This window comes from Myodes glareolus, chromosome 19 (assembly GCF_982192425.1).
Source record: "Myodes glareolus chromosome 19, mMyoGla1.1, whole genome shotgun sequence".
NCBI lineage: Eukaryota > Metazoa > Chordata > Mammalia > Rodentia > Cricetidae > Myodes > Myodes glareolus.
Window position 1 is genome coordinate 34,800,574 of NC_142044.1, and position 19,402 is coordinate 34,819,975.

The window sequence follows — 19,402 nt, forward strand, 5'->3', positions numbered from 1 at the left end:
AACAATATTTAATGTGACTTATTTATTCACAACAAAAGCAGTAACCACAGAGGTCCCCAGAGAGACAAACATGAAATGCATAAATCAGGGCCAAACAACATCAGCTACATCGTTTTCTTGTCAACAGTTCCTCAACCCGAGGGAACAAGCAGACAACAGTAGATCATGAGCATTCTATAAGACTAGGGGCCTGGGGGCCTCAAAAATATCGATTATCAAGAGACAGAAACACAGAGAGGGAGGTGCCCTCGATTGGGGGGTTGGGAAACAACAAGACAAGTGGGTGGTGTGATCTTGGATGGCATCTTAGATTGACAAACAAGTTCAATAGGACATTTTGGGGGCACTTGGGCAAGTCTTTATACAGAGTGTATTATTATAGTAGATGGTTTTATGCTAAGTTTCTTAGGTGCGACAATGGCACTACTCTGTAAGAGAATGCACTTTTCGCGGGAGATATACAATGTTATCTTTGGCTGCTCCACCTAAAAGCTGTAGGCATCATGACACATTATCTTCCAACCATCTCGGTGCTGAGGTGGGGGTACTGAGGCTGGTGTTGTGGGTGAGAGGCATAGGAAAACCCAGGGTGCTGTTCTATCAATTTTTCTGTCACCCTTGGATTTTTTTTTTCAAAGTTGGTCTCAGGGGAATCATAATCACAGACTTCTGTTTTCCCGAAGCAGCCACCTCTACCAGCGTGTGGCCAGGATGGGACCACTGAAAGTCAACACAAGCCCACTGCTGTAGGGGACCCATGATGCATTACACTGTGGTCCACATAATGACCAATGCCCTATGCCAACACTCGTGTCTCTTTGCCTTCCTAGCTCTCCGTCTCCTGCCACAATTTTGGCTGGGCTTTTTGGTGACTCAGTCTTCAAATGTGAGCAGCTCATCCAAGCCAAAGGTCCTTGTGGGTCAAGCTCATCTTATGCTAAGTGCCCCTAGGTCCCCACCATCACTGTACCATTGTGTTACAGAGAAGGCTACGGAGGCTCAAGGAGTGAGCCAACAAGAGACCAGGGAGGCAAGACAGAAGGACCATTCCCTGCCCTGCCACTCTTTCCTCACCTAGGATGCCTCCTGGGTCCTCAGAAGGCCTTGACTCTGGAGGCAAATACAGCTCAGATGTGTGTGAAGATCATAACCACTTTCAGAACTAAGCCACCATTAACAGACTCAGCAAGCCTGGAGCTGGGAGAACGGACACATTCTAGCATACGCCTCAGTTCTCATACCACTCATACACTCTCAATGAGTCTCAACCTGGGGCACATTACTGTAGAAAGAACATGTGGAAGCAAGGCTAGGAGCTCCCATGCTGGGTGATCATTCTCTGACCTCTCTTTCCGAGCACACAGACAAGGGAGAGCTCCACAGAGCCCTGGTCGCTCTAGTTTCCAGCTGGAATAGATTGGCACTGGGACTCAAGGGCCACAAAGGTTTTATATCGGGATGAAATAGATAAAAAATGACCTATCTCAGCTTATCAGCTTACCCTCCAGATGTCTTCTCAATCAGGTGCACCCATCTACTATGGCCATGCGGAGTGCTAGTGCTCCTGTCATTCAATCACCCACCATGGCTCTCACAGCCTTCCAAAGGCAGTGAGAAATTGCATTTGAAGCATGTGATTTCTGGTCTTGGAGGCTGCTCCCTTGACCTCCAGACTGAGTGGGGCAGCCATAAAGCACAGAGCTGGTTCCAGTTTGGAACCTAACAGAACTCAAAATCCAGAGAGTGAGGTTCCCTCTGATGTTCAAAGTCTAACAGGCTGATGGGTGAGACAGCCACTTTCTTCCTGGAATGGGTACCTTTAAGGGTCAAAATGGATGGACACCAGAAATCAGCAAGCCTTGAGCTCTAGGTTACTCCATAGCATTGTCTACTTCTTCCTGTCCTTGATGAAGTAAAGATGGAGATCACCTAGTAAAGAGTTCAAGTGAGTCAGATAGCTTATTAAGTGTATACAAGGCAAACTGACTTCCAGGAACTGGACAGTAAGTCAGCCTTCAGGCTCCTGAAGCTGAATTCCTTATGCAAACCACCTAGCTTGAGGTCATCTCCCTTGCTGTTGAAGGGGTTTGGTTAACTGGAGGGAATGGTACAACAATCAGTTGGCTGAAAGAAGATATCAAGTGTGTGAGAGAGGGAGAGAGGCCTTGGCCAGAGAAACAATCCAGTCCAGCAACAGGGGATCTTTGGAATGCTGTGCAAAATAGCAACAAAGCAGCCAGGACAAGAGCAAAAGGAAGCATGAAGACCCATGTTCTGGACACATGACCTCAGATATGTTGACCCTCCTGAACCTCAGTCTTCTCTTCTGAAAAGGAAGGAATCAGTGGAGCTCCCCCTCTTCGAGGTCCTCCACCTCTACTGGTGGGTTCTTCATGGGAGTGGCCCACTCCACTCTTGTAAAGAGAAAAGTCCTTCAGAACTTGAGTTCTCCCTGCCCTCACCTCAAGGATGTGCCCACAGAACAGTCTCATCAGGTCCCATGCTAAGGACCAAATGGGTCCTTCGAGAAGATCCACTCACAGGGAGATGGGCCAAGTTTCATTCCCTCCCTCCACATTCTTATTTGAAGAGACAGCTTGGTACCCTTTCTTTCAAAGATGAACTGGCAATAAAGCCAAAATCAAGGTGTGGGAGCATGTTACAAGAACGAATTTACTCTTACAAGTCTTTACCTTCCAGAAAGTGAGGGAGGGTCCGCTCTGTGGGAATGTAGAAAGTGGTGTATTTCTCTGGGAAGTGGGGGTCTCCCTGCCATTAAATCTTTCCCACAAAATGGTCACTGTGTGACCACTTTGTACAAATGCATGAGTGGGAAGCCAGCTCTGAAGTTGGGCTGAGCCTATGTCCCTCTGACTTGACTCCTGGGCCTCACGACTGGCCCTATAGAGACACAGAGCAGGGTACTTCCTCCACTGGAGGGCTGAGTCAGGACACCCTGGTGTCAGGAAGTTCACCTTATGGACCTTCTGGGGGGTAGGGACTGAGAGTGGATCCTTGGTTCTCTTGGTGCCCCAGCACCATATACAGAGGTGATTACACATACTCCCCATTAGAGGGCAAATCTTATAACAATTTTCCAGAAGATTCCTACTTGTGTTCCAGGAAGCCTCCTCCGAGCGTAAAATACTCTGCATAGAAGTCTCAGGGTTGTCACCCCTGTGACCCAAAAGAGCCAACAATCTCTTTGCAGAGCAAAAGCATTCAAGAAGAGGGCTTGCTTCTATTCTCTCTCTTGAGAGCCCTGCACAGGGCATTCCATATTACAAAATTTCAAGCAAGTGAACTGATAAAGACCTTGAAGTTTATGTATGTCAACTTTGGCCAAGAGAGTCTAAGGTTCACAGACTCCTCTTGAAGGTCCCATGTCCTAGTAGCATTAAGTGCATGCATCGACTTTCCAGAGGAGTCCTGGATGCTCCTGGTTTCAGCCCAATGGCACACATGCTTGGAACTGGTGGCATTTGGATGCTGTGTCCTTTAAGAAATCTCGAAGACCAGTAAGTGTGTTCCTTGTGCCTGCGTAGTGTAGCCAAAGCCCATTTCCTTCCAAAAGCCAGGAACTTCCAATGTATGAAGGAGGAGAGGGAGAATGGGTGAATGGGTGACTTTTAGAGATGACAGGTTTGGCAATGGGAGAAATTGGAGTCCCTCAGTGAATGCGAAGGCCAAGCAGCCCTCGGACCCCTGTGGTTGAAAGGGCCTACATACAATGTGCCATATTCTCTAGCCTAAACTGTCCCCTAAGGGGTCATCCTTTATTGAGAGTGGGGAAGAATTTCTCCACTACCTGAGATTGACAATTTCCCAGTAGGCCAAGATATGGCCCCTAAACTCTTCCTGAGACCAATGTGAACTTGACCCTATTCACAGATAAAATGCATTTAGAGACTCTTTCCTGAAATATCTATCTATCTATCTATCTATCTATCTATCTATCTATCTATCTATCTATCTACCTATCTGTCTTTAAACAAGGAATGCCCTGTCGCTTTCTGATTAGGAAAAGAAACCATGTTATCATTCTGATACCCATTCTCATCCAAGCATTCCAGAACTATCCATGCAGGTAGAGGCTTCAAAGTCATCATCGTCATAGTCATCATCGTTAGAAAGAGGGAAATAATAAAATAGCTACTCTCAGGTCCCAACAATTTTCCTGTCTACATTGACAACTTCAGCTGCAGGGAAACTGTTGGAACTTGAAATGCCGAAACTTAAAGTGTCTTAAGTAAGTTGACACTGGTGGCTTCTGACTACCCTTCGCAACGTTTGCTTTCTTGTGTCAATGACGCATACCAGTTCCACAAAGTACGTGCTTCTTAAGATATAATTTTAAACTGGAAAGCTAACCTGATCCCTGTGGTCTTGCCCGCCTGCCCCCTGACGAGTAACGGATGAGATTCAGATGCTAGCCACTTGAAGCTATGGCCATAGGTCAAAAGTGCTTTTCTGGGATGTGCTCAATTTGGCAAGGTGGTCAGCCTCGCAGGGTTTAGTTTGTTTGGAAACAGCCTCAAGGAGACTGTTAAGGAAAGTGTATGAGTGAGGGGGGAAGTGAATACCTGATACTTTCACCGTGTCGCACAACACACCTACACACAGAAGCATACACACTCATCTTGCACACGCGCACATACAGCCACCCAGTCCTTGGGGAAGAAGAGAGGAGTTAGGTCAGAGACATCGCTACAGGTAGGCAGTCAAAGGCTTCGGGCTGGGCATCCTCTCAGCTCTGTCTTGGAGCTCTCGTTCTCACACCTGTCCTAGGAAAGCCACCCCGGGCAGAGGAGGCAGGGTGGGGAGGAACATAAGGCATAACTCTGCTGGGGAGAAAGGAAGGAATCCGTGCTTCGTGGGCAGGAGCAAGTTTCAGAAAGGATTGGGCCTCTATTTTCCCTTTGGACAGCTCTGCCTGGCTGGAAAGGTGGGGAAGAAATGAAACCAGGAAAGGAAGGAAGAAAGGAATGATGATGACCATAATCACAAAAAAAAGAGAGAGAGAAGAAGAATAAACAAACAAGGAGGGAAAGAGGAGTTGGGCCAATGGAACTTACATCAGCATGACAAATGTCTCTTCTGTCTACTTCCCTCCCACACTTAGATGGACTTGCGTCGAAGGGCCAGCCTGTGGTTCTCCCCGCAGGTGTGAATCCCATGAGGGATGGGGCCAAAAGGGGTCCGGAAGAAGCTGTTCTTCAGTGTGTTTGGGGAGATCTCTTGAACCCTGCAGGAAATGGAGTGGACAGTAGCCCGGACACGCCTGTTACCCACACCTGCAGCTGCGGCGGCAGCGGCGGCGGCAACAGCGACATCATCAGGAATGTCGTCGTCACCATCGTCCTGGGCAACAGCCCCGCGTGGGAAACAAAGATAGCACAGGGTCCTGCCGTATCTTTTCAGGAAGTTCCGGGGTTGGTACCTATGGCGGACGTCTGGCACATGGATGATCACGCTGTTGGGGTTTCCAGCAATTATCTGTGCAACTTCGCTCTCCAGCAGCTCCTCATCGGTATTCATGGTCAGGAATCGCAGGACCACGAGATTGAGAAAGGCACCGATGACGGTCAGTCCCACCAGGATATACATGAAGCTAAAGGCCACGTAGAATGGCTTCCTCTGCAGGGCACCTTTGGACTGCAGGGCCACGAAGTCTCCGAAGCCTATAGTAGTGAGTGTAATGAAGCAGTAGTAGTAGGCGTGGAAGAAGCTCCAGTCCTCGCACTGGGAGAAGGCAGCCGCCCCAAGGCACAGGGTGCCCATGCAGGAGAAGAATCCGACGGTCACCATGTTTTCCATGGAAACGTCAGTGTTACACATGCCACAACACTTCTTGATACGCTTCAGCAGGCAGCGCACGAAGGTGTTCATGCGCTCACCCAGACTCTGGAACATGACCAGCGTCAGAGGGATGCCCAACACAGCATAGAACATACAGAAGGCCTTGCCAGCGTCAGTGCCAGGTGCAGCGTGTCCATATCCTACGGGAAGGAAAAGAGGGAGGAGTGAGGACGGTAGTCAGGAACAGCTCTGTGAGGTGCGGGAGAAAGATGGAAATTGTCAAGCAAGATTGGAGTGCAGAAAGACAAAGGACCAGTTCAGAAGCCCCATGAGCCCTGCAGTAGGAGGACTGGGGGTGGGGGGAGTGACGGACGGGGGAGGGCATACAGATGAAGTACCTCTAATCTCAACATGTAAAATCAAAACATCCAACAAAACCCAAAACTTTTTGTTTTCTTTTGTGACAGTGTCTCAGGTAGTCTAAGCTAACCTCGGACTCAATACGTACCTGAGGCTGGCCCTGAACTCCTGATCCTCCTACCTCTACCCTCCAAGCGCTTTTGTCAAGGCTTTTGGAGGATCAGCACAGTGCCACGAGTAGAAGATTCCATGCAACGAAATTTTGCGCTCAATCTAGAAATCGCTTTAAGCTATTAGCTGCTTCGGTTTACACGGGAGTTGCTGCCCTAAAACAGCTCCTTATATAGACACAGATGTCCCCAAATCAGAGAGGATTCCCAAACCCCAAGCACAAAAATGGGTAGCAGCATTTTGGATACGGGTTGCTTATTAGCCTTAACTACCTTACCACCTAGGAGGCAAAGAAGTCTCATTTGAAAAGTATCCCTTGTAATGGTTTGATATCTAAGAGGCTGAGGCTGTGGTTTGAAACCAGGGAGGCTGAGGCATGTCAGTGTTCTTAGAGCAACACAGCATCTTTACCACTAGGAAAATTACCAAGGTACCAAAACACAAGAAAGGAAATGGAATACCCCTACCACAGATCCACATATAAATACTTGAAAGAACAGTCACTGTGTGCCAGCGGGAGGCTGATTCCTCATGCGCCATCTCTGCCTCACTGTATAATGACCCTAATCAAATGGGGTAATGAACCCAAGCCCATAAACTAGAAAGCAGGGTAACTAACAAGACATCTTCAGAGCTGGGGTTCCATCCAGGTATGTTGAGAGAGTGAGGGGGAAGCACATGTTTAAATTGGGAGAAGTCATGGCAGGGCTGGAAGAACTTGCTTTGGTTCAGTGTGTTCAGTGCTTGTATCTCCATGCCTAGGCAGGTGCCTCAAAGGTACAATGCTGGTCTAGTAAATAGAATATAGCCTTGTATCAAAAGTAACCTTGAAAGAGAGCCAACACACAGCCCTCAAAGACCTCAGTGCCTGTTGGTTCTAGTTCAAGTTCTTAAATGAATATTGCTCAAGGATGGGGGAGCGCATCATGGACAGTGTCTGAACTGAGCATTTGAAAGTGGGAACTCCTCTTCAAAGCCTGCCCCATCAAGGAAGGTGACAAGTCCGTCTTCCTGAGTTATACACTCATGGTCACGTCACTACCTGAATTATGGTATACCCCCAGAGAGTCTCTGTCATCTGCCGTGTGGACTGATGGTGTTTCTAGGTGGACTGTTGGGCAGATCTTCTGAGATCAGAAACACAATGGGAACCAACCAAGCTCAAGTCTCCCCCCACCCCAATTTCTAGTCTAACCTCACTCATCTGCTACACGTATGGTCTCTTTAGAAGACCGACCTCATTCTCTCTGGCCCCCAAACCCTCTACCCTAGCCAGCGCTGAACTCTGCTGCCCTAGTTGGCCCCCGTCCATTACAAAGGAAAATAAACGGCATTACACAAAGTTGGAACCAGGCTAGAGAGGTAAAGACAGAAAAGCAGAGGTGGACTACAATGTATATCTGGGTAGAACTCAACCAGTGTGAAGAAAGAAAAAGTTTGAAAACCATAAAATACAAAGCCTCGGGGACAAGATGATATCAGAAAGAGATATTCCAGAAAGATAAAATGAAAATGGGAGAAACAATGGCCCACATTTTGTAAAAGACAAACTGACAAATGCAATAATCTCTGCAAACTCTAAGTAGGACAGGCATCCAACAGAAACCATTTTAAAAAAAAAAAAAAAAAAAAAAAAAAAAACTAGACAAGGTCTCACTCTCCAGTACAGTCTGGAACTCACTACATAGCTTCACCTTGAATTCACAGAAGTCCCCCTCTGTCTCGGCCTCCCAAGAGTTTGAATGATGGGCACAAGCGTTTTCAGAAGCCATCTTTGAAGTCTGTCACACCTAGGAGCCAAGACTGGCATCTGACGCAGGCCAGTTGGACTTGAGCCTAGATTGCCACCTCCGAGACGACAGTCAGTATCCGCCATCTCCCAGCCTCCTCCTTTTGTTTATCGTGTTCGCTGTGAGTGCCCCGGGCCTGCTGCCAGGGGAGGGTGACACACTGCCTCCTCCAGCCACCCAGTCTGGAGAAGGTCGTTTGGGGGAAATTTGCTACTAGAGAGGAATAAAATATTTATGAATGACAGGCAGGGTTTCTTAATCACAGTAGGGATTAAAGCACAAACCCCAATGAAGCATGACTCAGAGTACCTTTGAGAAGAGACATTCTGGGGGCGGCAGGGTGGTGGGGGAGCCAACCTCGGCCCCTTGTGCTTCTGGGATGGTTCCCACTTCCGCCCACAATGCAGCTAGCCTCCCATTCATCCTCCCACAAGCTCCCGAAATTCTCTAGACCTTACTTCCCTCTTTTGTAAAGAGGACATGAAAAGACACAATCTCTTCTTTAAGTCACATGACATTGTATAGTTTGCTTTCCTGAATTTAGACTTTCCTCTGGAAGAGGGGAGGTATCGGTGTCTGTGGTTACCACATACCAACACGCTGCTTATTCACTGGGCCCTCTGTGAATAAGAGGGTTCTGTAGAGGGAAACCTGGCAGATTGTTTTATATAATGAAAAAATGTACACCCCTCTATATGCTTCTCGGATGCCCCAGAGGAACGTGGTTTCCTGGCCAGTTTCCTTTAACTTGTATCTTAAAGGAGCAATTGAACCCCAAATACATTTTGTAACATATAAATGAGCAAAGCATGAATTTCTCCTGCAAAGTAAGGGGTTGCGATAGCTTCCATCCATAAAAGGCCCACAAAACCCTGTCTCCTAGGGCAATATGGTGCCGCTAAAGCCCCTGTCCATGCCCACACTGTGATGTGAAAACCCCAAGCCACACATGAAGTTACCTGGGACAGGACACACTCCGGCCCGCAAGAATCTCAGGCTTGAATTCACAGCTTCCCCATGCTTTTAAGAACTCCTGAGCTCCCTATCCTCCTCCACACAAGCTTTCTTTTAGAAACAGCTCTGGAAATGCTGTCCGTGAAGAGTCCACGGGGTGGCAGGATGGTGGAAAGCTTGGCGTATGTGCGTCCTCCGCCTACCACCAGAGGTGCAAGGGCGCCCTCTGCCGGTTGATCTGCCACTGCAAAACATGAACGCAAGCGCCGGTCCCACCTGACCAGATTCCCTCCTGGGATATGTCCAAGAATGACAGGGGAAACTCACTAAACTCTTTAACTGAAAAAACTTATATGTTACACGGTGGATTTTTCTCTCAGAAAGTATCATCAATACACAGCATTTTGGTACATATAAAATATAAGACCAGTAATGACCAGTGTTTATTGAGAGCATGTGGTACCGGAAGCTGAGCTAAAACCTTCTTACACTCAATAACTTATCTCCTGGGGGAAAGAGAGTGCAAACAAACCCCAAATTCATTTTTAACCTTTCCAGGTAATCAGTATTCTCCCCAGCATGGATGGGGCGGTGCCCATGTTGATGGGCATTTAGCATGCTGATTTTCCAATCAGGGCCTTGACCCTAAGCCCCTGCAGTCAGTCACACCCACGGTGCAAATGTGGGTGTGACAGGTTCCAAACCAACCTGTGCTTGGTTGGAAAACGAAAATCCAGGTACTCCTATTGGTCCTCCCATTGCATCCACACATAACCTTCTTCACTTCCTGCCATTCTTTCCTGGACTGTCCACCATCCAAAAAGCTCTACAAGAAAATGTGGGGAGACAAATAAAAGGCTCATAAGGGAGAAAATAAGGACAAAACTTTGGCTGATGTTTGTGAAGTCTGTGATAGAATAAGAAAAGTCAGTACTGGTTGGCTGTTGCTAAGCCTTAGGTTTGGTTCAGCAGGAGGAAGTGCGCTGTTTCCCTCCCTAGGCTAATGGGGTCAGGCTCAAATGGCTTTGGGTCACTTATAGTGAAGCAAGACTTATGGGTGATCAGAGGTAGAGGAGCCCTGCCCTTGCCACAAGGAAAGCCTGATTCGTGTGAGGCACAGCCTTCACATTTCCCGCGATCTCTGGCCTCTGACCACTCTGCAGCAGTCCATTCTAGAAGCTAGCCTGTGTTATCCACACTGATCTCCGTTCTGCTGCGTTTTCCCTCTCCCCAGAGTCACAAGAGCACTGAATTTCCCAGTGTCTGAGTGAGGACTTAAGTTCAGTGTCCCTCTGTGGGCGCTGGTGAGGCAGCAGATTGGATGGATTCCAAGGAGCCAACAAGGTCCCCAAAGACAAGCATCTACCTAGTTAAGCTTCTTGGTCAAAGCTTCACGGTGAGAAAACCACGCCCATGTGGAGCATTGCCCTCGATATCCTTTCTAAAAAAGCAAGGATGACAGTTGCTGGGGTGGACACTTGTGCATCTGTCATGGGCAATTCCCATCAACCAGCATTGTGAGACACCATGAGCAAAGGGTACAAGCAGGCATTGCCAGGGGGTGCATGGGAGCCATAATTACTGTAGAATAACAGTTAAAGATGGATGACCCTAGTCCTAATGGTCCTCCCAATCTCAGCTAACCATGCAGGGATGGAGACACCAAACCCCAAACAAGAAAAGAAGTGAAACTATCCCCACCTACCTAATCCTGATTATCTCCTAGACTTCCGGTCAATTCTTTTTAGTTTCCATTTTGATTTTTAGACTTTCCCCCTTTGAGAGATGCTGGTGACAGGAATAATGATTTCTCGCTGGAGAAATTCATATAATAGAAAGAAACAAGAGAAAATGGGAGAAAGATGATAATTCAGAAACATCTACTCTCCATTTTTGCATTTTAACCATGAACCTTTATGTTTCCGGAATCCTATTCCAAAACGTATTTTCCGTGACAGAGAGAGAACTGCACATAAGCAATTATAAGAAAATACTAACACTAGTCTATTGCCAATAGTGTTCTTCATAAGCATCATTTTTAATTCATCAACTTCAAGTAGAGGCGCCACAATTTCTTCACCTAAATAGACTAAATGGGGAATGTGTTGGACTCTAATTTGCTTCTGTTGCTAACAGCCATTTGTATTTTAGCCAAAAGCACACTGTTCCTGGCCTGGGAGGTTTTACTCCCAAAGCAAAGATGAGAAGTCAAGTAGGAGCCAGCAATTGGGCTGGACTAGATCCTAATACCAGTGAGACCTGTTCTCCAGTGGCATGCCCACAGTTGTAGTTGGCCACTTTACTTCATAGAGGAAGAAGTACTTGGCGAGGTCAAGTATTGGCCAGATCCAATAAATTATAAGCAGCGACAGTACAAAAGGGCCACCCTGAGTTCTCTGACCCCAAAGCTTCAAGTTCTTCTCAAGGCAGTATGTACACAGGTGGATGGATGCAACCAGGACTGAAATCTGCAGGAGGACGGATGCAACCAGGACTAGAATCTGCAGGTGCACAGCATGTTCCCTAGGGAAAGAAGCTGAAAAGAATGGAAAAAAGAACCAGAGCCTCAGGGACATGCAGTGCTCTGCACTAAAAGATTTAGGGTTTGTTTCATAGAGTGAAAATGGCAGGAAGACTATCTAAAGAAATAATGAACAAAACCTTTCAAACTTTGATGAAAATGCTAATCTGAACCTCTAGGAAATTTGACAAATGCCAATAAAGGATGAACTTCAAGAGATCCATGATCCTAGACACGTCACCCTGAAACTACTATAAGTGCAAGATGATGATGCAGTGTTAAAAACAAACAAGAGAAAATCAATTCATTGTTAGAACGACTCCACAATAAGGTCCATAAGTGACTTCTCATCCCGAACCAGAGTCCAGAAGGCAATGGGAGGACATGGCCAAGTGCTGAAAGAAAGTGGTGACCAAGAATTTTGCACCCATTTAAACTATCCTGCAAATTCAGGGAAATTAAGATGTTCTCAGACAGTGAACTGACACAGTTAAAGGTATGTATAAAAATGAGAGTCAATCAAAAATTCTATATCCAACTAAAATATCCCTCTAAAAGAAAGAAAGACATTAATATATTCCCACATAAACAAACAACAAAAAACTAAAAGTATTCATTGCTAACAGATTTGCACTACAATGAATATTTTTAAAGTCCTTCTGATTGAAATGAAAGAACTATAGTTCTTTAATTCATAAAAAGAATTAGAGTTGCAATAAAGGTAACTACTATGTAAATAGACAAGAGCATCAGATCCTTTTATGCATAATTTTTCTCCATCTCCATAAAAGGCAACTACTTAACTTATAAAGTAGTAATTGCGAAGCAGTGCTGAAGGCAGCTACTTAATTATAAAGCAGTGACAAATAGGTACCTTAATATTTCACTTGTACAACAATAATGGGAGACGGAATGGATCTATGTTAGAAAAACACTTTCGTAAACCACTGACCTTGTAAGATAATATCAACTCCAACTAGCTGTCTTTAAAGATATCCATTGTTATTTCCAGAGCAGTAACTAAGGAACTCATTCAAAACATAAAAGAAACAACATAACAATTGAAATGACACCCTAGAAAATATCTCCTTATCACAAAAGAAACCAATAATGGAGGGAACAAAAGAACACGGAACAGGAGCAGTACAATGGCAGATTTAACACCTTCCAGATCAGTAAGTACATTAACTGTAAATTAACCACACACTCCAATCAACAGTGGGAAGTTGGCAGAGACAAAACAAAACAAAAGCTAGGATCCAAGAATGTGCTGCTGACTATGAAAGATATACTTCAGATTCAAAGAGATGAGCAAGCTTAAATAAAAGAATGGCCACAAGGCTTGTCATGCAAACTGGCCAAAAAAAGCTGCCATTGCCTATACTAACACCAGACAAAACTGGATCTAAAATGAATACATGTCACTAGGGATTATAAAATTAAAAAAAGAAGAAGAAGAACTTTGACATAAGAGAGTTTGTGTATCAGGAAGGTCCCACAATCATAAATATGTACATATCCCAAACAGAATGTCCTGATACAATGGCTACCTAAACGTTGTCCCAATCTCAGTCAGCCACACCATTGAGGCTACCCTTCCCGTTGTCCTTGGAGGAGATCTGGGTGTCTACAACTTTTCATTCCCTCTTCAGGGTCCTGCAGAAGACTTGGATCTAGCAAGTGCTTCTCATGCCGAACGGGAGCCACAGAGGGCTCAACCCTGAACCTTGCCCACTTTCATTGTAGCTAGAACAATTCCTAGTGACCAGCAAGCTTGATTTCTCTCCCCTTATTCTCCAAGGCCCGGACTGAGGTGTGCTATATTCGGCAGTAGGTGAGATGAGGCCTACATCACAGAGCAGTCTCCCTCAAGTAGCACCTGGATTCTCTCCCTTCTCTGGGGTGGCCAACTCCTCTGGTCCAATGCTTAGCAGCAGGCCTAGTTCCATTATTGTCTTCCTCAGGGCGTGGTTGGCCAGACTACTACGTCTATTCAATATAGCATCATTCTACTATCTGGATACCTTTTCTGCATGCCAGCCTTGAAACTTATATTGCACCTCAACCCCTTCTGGAGCAGGCTACAGGAGAATGTGCAACTTGTCATTGTAACAGATAGGGACAATCAAATACAGAATTGACATGAAACCCAGCCACCCTACTCCCAGGAACATAACCAAAAGAGGCAGGGAGCAGGAATCCAGGTAATAAGGATACATACATGTACTGAGTAGCATTCCTGTTGAGAGCTGCAAACCCCCAACCTCCTTGAAACCAGAATCACACAAGCAAAAGTGTGGCATAGTTCAACGAACTATCATATTGATATAAACCAAAAAGAAGCTAATGCTCACCACATGAGTGAAACCCCATAATATTCTGCTAAGTAAAGAGGCCAGACCCCAAAGACCAAATATCACAGGATACCATTTGTAAGACCCAGTCCTACACAGAAAGTGAATTCATGGTTACGAGGGTAAGGAGACAAAGGGATGGGGTGACCGATAATGGGGTAAGATGTTGCTTTAGGTGATAGAATGCATAGAACTAGACAGAGGTGATGGTTGCTCAACGCTAAAAGCTAAATACCACTGAACTGAATGCCTTCCAATAGCTCTTTAGTATGTATTTTTGCCTTAATTCAAACAGGAACATGGAGTTGCTTGGCTTGATTTCTAAAACGCATCGTTCCCAGTCTTCATTCTAGGTCTCCTGTCTCCAGACCCATGGCCTTTCCTTGACTTCTTATCACACCACCAGAATTTTGTTCTCTGTGTGATGCATGTGTCCTTCACTAATGATGGGGTTGCCTCCAAATAAACCTCGTGGGAGTCAAAGATATCGGCAGTCAAGAGTGTATTGGATATACCCGCTGACACTAACACACAGCACGGCACACCACACTGTCCTTTTCTCTCTTCATTGTGATGTGTCCTAAGGGGGCTGCAGTCTCTTCCGCTGTCAAGACTACGGACAGAATACCACCCGCAGAGCACCAACCCCACCCAAGGAGATTAAAAATTCAGAATTTGAATTTTTGCCAACATATTGCTTTTTATCTATGATAAAATTGAGCCATCATAAGCTAGGCCTGTCTGTGTGACTAAGAAAGAACAGGGGACTACATATGTGTAAACAGACTCTCCCCTGCTCTGCCCTATACCTGCTGATGGGCATACTGAAATCCCATCCCAGCATCATAGAAGATTCTCCTAATAATATCTGCCTAAATGTTTTTCCAGGATGGGCGCCTCATACTGAGAGCTGTGGGGTCACTGAAAGGCAACTTGTCTTATCTTCCAAATGGAGGCATATGGGATCTACAGGTCTTTTCGGGGGTCCCAAATATACAAAGCAATGGTATTGCCAAATGCTACTGACTACTAGTGACCAGGAGCTCTAGCCGACATGTGGCAAGGTCTGAGCCCTGTCCAAACCTAGCCACCCAAATGTCAGTGTTCATCTGGGGCTCTCAAACAGTCTGATGTTGCCAAGCTTGGCAGAGCCTGGTCTGGGCTCCTGCTCTAGATTCACGCTAGCATCAGAATTTGATGTGTCAGGATGGAGCTGGAGATGATGCCCACATATACGTGTGCACTGTGAGGATGTCTTGCTGCTGTATCTCATGAAGTCTGTAGGCTCCCCGTCTGTCATCTCCATAAAAGCAGTCTTCAGCTACTCATGGTATATCCATGTGGTGGGATGCAGGAGTAATCGCCCCAATGTCTATCGCCATGTTGAACACATACCATGTCCAACACACGGGATATATCAGTGAGGAAAAACTACCAGCCCTGTGGTTTCCAAGGGAAAGGGGTCACTCTCTTAAAATGTATTATATCTTAAATATACAACTGGGAATAATAAATATCATGAACATATTTTGCGTCTATTTTCACTTACCATAATATAATGAAAATCAAACAGGAAATGTGTTATTTCCTTGTGTTCTATATGCTTTGAATCTAAGGAAGGCTGAGGCTTCCTCCCTCACCCCAGGGCCTGGCTTGACTTACCCACTATATACAAACTCTTATTTAATCAACTCTTATTTAATCAAGCCTCCAAACAATTTAGTCAACTCTCAAGACACACATCAGAAGACTTACGAAAACATACTTTCAAAACCTCCAAAGCACTCTGCACACACAAGGCAGCATTATCAGCTCAAAGAAGATTCATCTTCTACAGTACACAGAGGTCTTTGCTGAATTTATACTCCCCCCGCCATGCCAGTCAGCTCCTCTCTCAGGTAACAGACTCCTGATTGTCTGATACCTGCCTGCTCCATGCTGGGCATGAATTCGCCTCTTGCTCCATGTTGTGCACTCAGCTAATGCCCAAGTGCTAGAACCTCAGAGCAGAGAGGGAAAAACCAAAGCTTCAAGTTCTCTCCTATCACCCAAGGAAGGTGGAGGCCCAGAGATGGCAAGGCAATGGCATAGAGGTCACATGATATGCTAGATAGAGGCTGGGATGTGCCTAATCAGTAGCCCCCAAACAATTAATTCCCTTGGAAAACAGATTTCTAGTTTCTTACTCTGGGGGCAGTGTATATGCTGTCACTGAGGAAAATGAAGCCACCAGAAGGTTAGGAGTGAGCTCAGGGTAGCTGAGATTGACTCAGATGTTCTGCATATACAGCAGGGAAGGACGGGAGTGTTTCTATTATTTACACAAGCAGCACAAGCCAGCAGACCCTTGGTGCCCAGGGCCCATAGCACTGAGCTTCACTCTCTGCAGTGACCAAGGAACAGAACTTCTGGCCTCATGTTACATCCAGATCCTGACAGGAGGCTGGGCCATCAACTGTGTCCCATAGACAGACATGTCCAACAGGCAGACAAGCAGACACGCTCCTATCCCTTGACCTGACATTGTCTATCTGCCCTTTTCACCACCTGTCCTGTCCTATATCCCTCAGTATGCCTCAGATGCCTGGCTTTCTGGATAGTCTAAGACCACAGAGCCCATCCCCCCTCAGGTCATACCCCAAAGCTCTTCCCTCAGCTAGAGTAATGGAAGAGGACAGAATGACTTCTCTGTGGCCCTCAAGCTGAAACTTGATCTTCTCCAAGAGTCTTTTGTTCATGTGTCTCTTTGACACCCCCCCCTCAAACCTCATCTATTGTCACAGCGTCATGCTCAAATCTTTTCAAGCAACTAGGGATATTATATTTTTCACACAATTGACTGTAAGTGCTAAATTCATTGTCAGTGGTGGTCTCTAGTAGGGAAAGCAGATTATCAGTGTAACTTGTTTACCATCTATTGTAGGGCTCAGTACGACAGAAAACACAGATTATAGTATTGGGGGCAAAAGAGGAGATAGGTGGTGGATGAAAGGATGGTTGCTTAGAAATGGATGGGTGGACAGTAGATGGAGAAATGGGTGAACAGGTGATTGGTAAAAGGTGAATAGATGATAGATGGATGACGGATGGGGATTGATGAATAGTTTAAAGTTTGATGAAAGATGGAGAGTGAGTAGAAGAATAGATGAATGGATACATGGATGGATGAACAATGGATAAACAGATAAATGTATGGAATAGAAAAGCAAGAGGATGAGTGGATGTATTGATGAGGGATATATGGAGAATAGATGGATGAATAGTGGACAGATGAATGAGTATATAATGGATGAATGATGAATGGAAAGATGGTGATGGAAAAACAGAAGGATGGAAGCATGGTTTATGGATGGACGATGCATAGATGCATGGGATCAAGATGGAAAATGGATAGATGGATAATGGACGAACAAATAGATTAGTAGTGGACAATGAAAAATGAATGGATTTGTAAACGGAATATGATGGAAGATGGATTGATGGATGGATAATAGAAGGTTAAAAACGGACGGATGGGTAGATAGGTATATGGAATATGAATGGGAGCTGGGATGGACAGATATATGGATAGATAAATGGTTAGCTAAATAGTTCAAATAGGCCAAGTGGATGGGAGGGAGAAAATGAATGAACGAATAGATGGGGGTGGGACAAAAGTTTGCTGGAAATAGACAGGTAGGTGATAGAAGAGCTGAGCATTAACTTAACATGTCAGAATCTGAGTTTCCTGCTCTCCTCCATTCTCCTCTCTCGCATACTACTGGTGGGCAAGTTGACAGTGGTAGCGGTTGGGTGTTAGACTCATGTGACCTGTGGCTGTCAGGCAGTATAACAGGACATCTCTTTCCCTGCTCAGTTCTTGGCTTGGGGCTCACTAGGTGTCCAGGGCAGGCGTGCAGGGCTCCACCACCTCTGGTAGTCACGAGGAGCAAACAAAACAAAGCACTCCTTCCCTGACTCTCTCCCAAAATAGCCTCTCACCACCCAGACACAAGGCTGGCTGGCTCTCCCCCATTCAAACCTGACTTGGCAGATTTCCCAGGCCCTGACTGGGTTGGGGGACAGATGAAGCATAAGATACTGTGACTCCAAGCAGGTCCAGGGAACAGAGTACTGGAGGATGTCACTCCCTTTAGAGGAGCAGAAGGCACTGGACCTTGAAAAAGTCCCTGGGATCCTTGGAGCCTCAGTTTCCCCGTCTACAGAAACAGGAGGGAAGAAGGCAGGCAGATAAAGCTGGGATCAGAGCTCTGCTTTGCCCTCAGTACCCCAGACTCCTCTATGCCAGATTTCTCATGAGCCCAGCAAGGGAGGTTGGAGACGACCCTAAAGATGGTGAATTGGCATCACCTAGAACCTAGGACTAAGCCACGCAGATAATAAAGTCAAATAGGAGATGGCAAGAGTCTGCATTTGGAGCCTGGCAATGCCCACCTGCCAGGCCTCACCTCCTTGAACTAACCCCTCTTCTGAGATGTCACCAGCACCTCCACTTCTGGCCTGTGTTATGCCTCTCTCTCTCTCTCTCTCTCTCTCTCTCTCCCCTCTTCTCTCTTCTCCCCCCCCACTCTGCTCTAAAGGGCCCTTCCCCCTCTCTTCTGGGACATCCACTTCTCCCTTGCCATCTGTAAACAGGACGAGCCAGCAGCAGCGGTCAGCTGAGTGAGCATCTAGGAGTACTGAATCTTGGCTGAGGACACCTCCTGCAGGAAGGCGGCATTCCCCACCTCACCATTCCCTGGTCATGGGGATGCTTATGGACCACTAGCAGGTGCATACTGGTCAGACTGGATGCTAACCGCCTGCCTGTCCTCCACATCAAGGAATAGTCTATCTTTGAAGCAAAACCATTCCAAACCCTCTAGCTAGTCATTGGACAAACAGTAAAACTAACAGGCCAGGCAGCCCAGACAGAACTAAAAAATCACACTCTAACATGATCTCAAAATAGACTCCAGCTCACAATCCCCATGGCAACGCCCTGGGCCTGAGGACTGTCTCTAAGGAAGGAAGACAGCGGAGTGTGGGACAGAGGTGGCCCAGACTCTGGACTCTCCATGTAAGAGTCCCACTGCCCACAGCTTGTATATGAACAGAGGGGCCTGTGGGATCTCAGGCTCCACTGAATCTCCAGGGAAAGGAGCCAGAGTGGAGACAAAGCTTGATGAGTGCAGTGACGGGGGACTCCCCTGCATTGTGTGGGCAGGACACTGGCAAGGGACTCGGACTCCATGGCATCGGGATCCTTCTTGCTGCGTCTTCATCCTCCTCAGCTCTAGGGTATCCACATGCTGTGATTAACCAAACCCAGGTTCAACCCACTCACCACTAGCTAAGTCTTGCCTGTTCAGACTAGGGGGAGCCCCAAGAGGTCCTGGTCAGCAAGTCTTCCTAGGCACGTGGATTTGAAAACATAATCGTCCACTCTTACAGGTTCCGAGTATCACCTGACA

General features: G+C 46.3%; 1 protein-coding gene across 4 annotated transcripts in view; it reads right to left on the reverse strand.

Moving 5' to 3' along the window:
* The window catches only part of Kcnk9 (potassium two pore domain channel subfamily K member 9), a 74,345-nt gene that overhangs the window by 36,489 nt on the left and 18,454 nt on the right, over positions 1-19,402 (reverse strand). For 2 of the 4 annotated variants that reach the window (XM_085678903.2, XM_085678902.2), the window contains exon 2: positions 5,076-5,999. In XM_085678903.2, coding sequence (XP_085535029.2) covers positions 5,119-5,999 — 881 coding nt within the window. In that variant the 3' untranslated portion in view covers positions 5,076-5,118. Of the gene's footprint in view, positions 1-7; positions 6,000-19,402 lie in introns of those variants that run through there. The other 2 variants (XR_015735615.1, XM_048457364.3) reach the window with 2 other exon arrangements.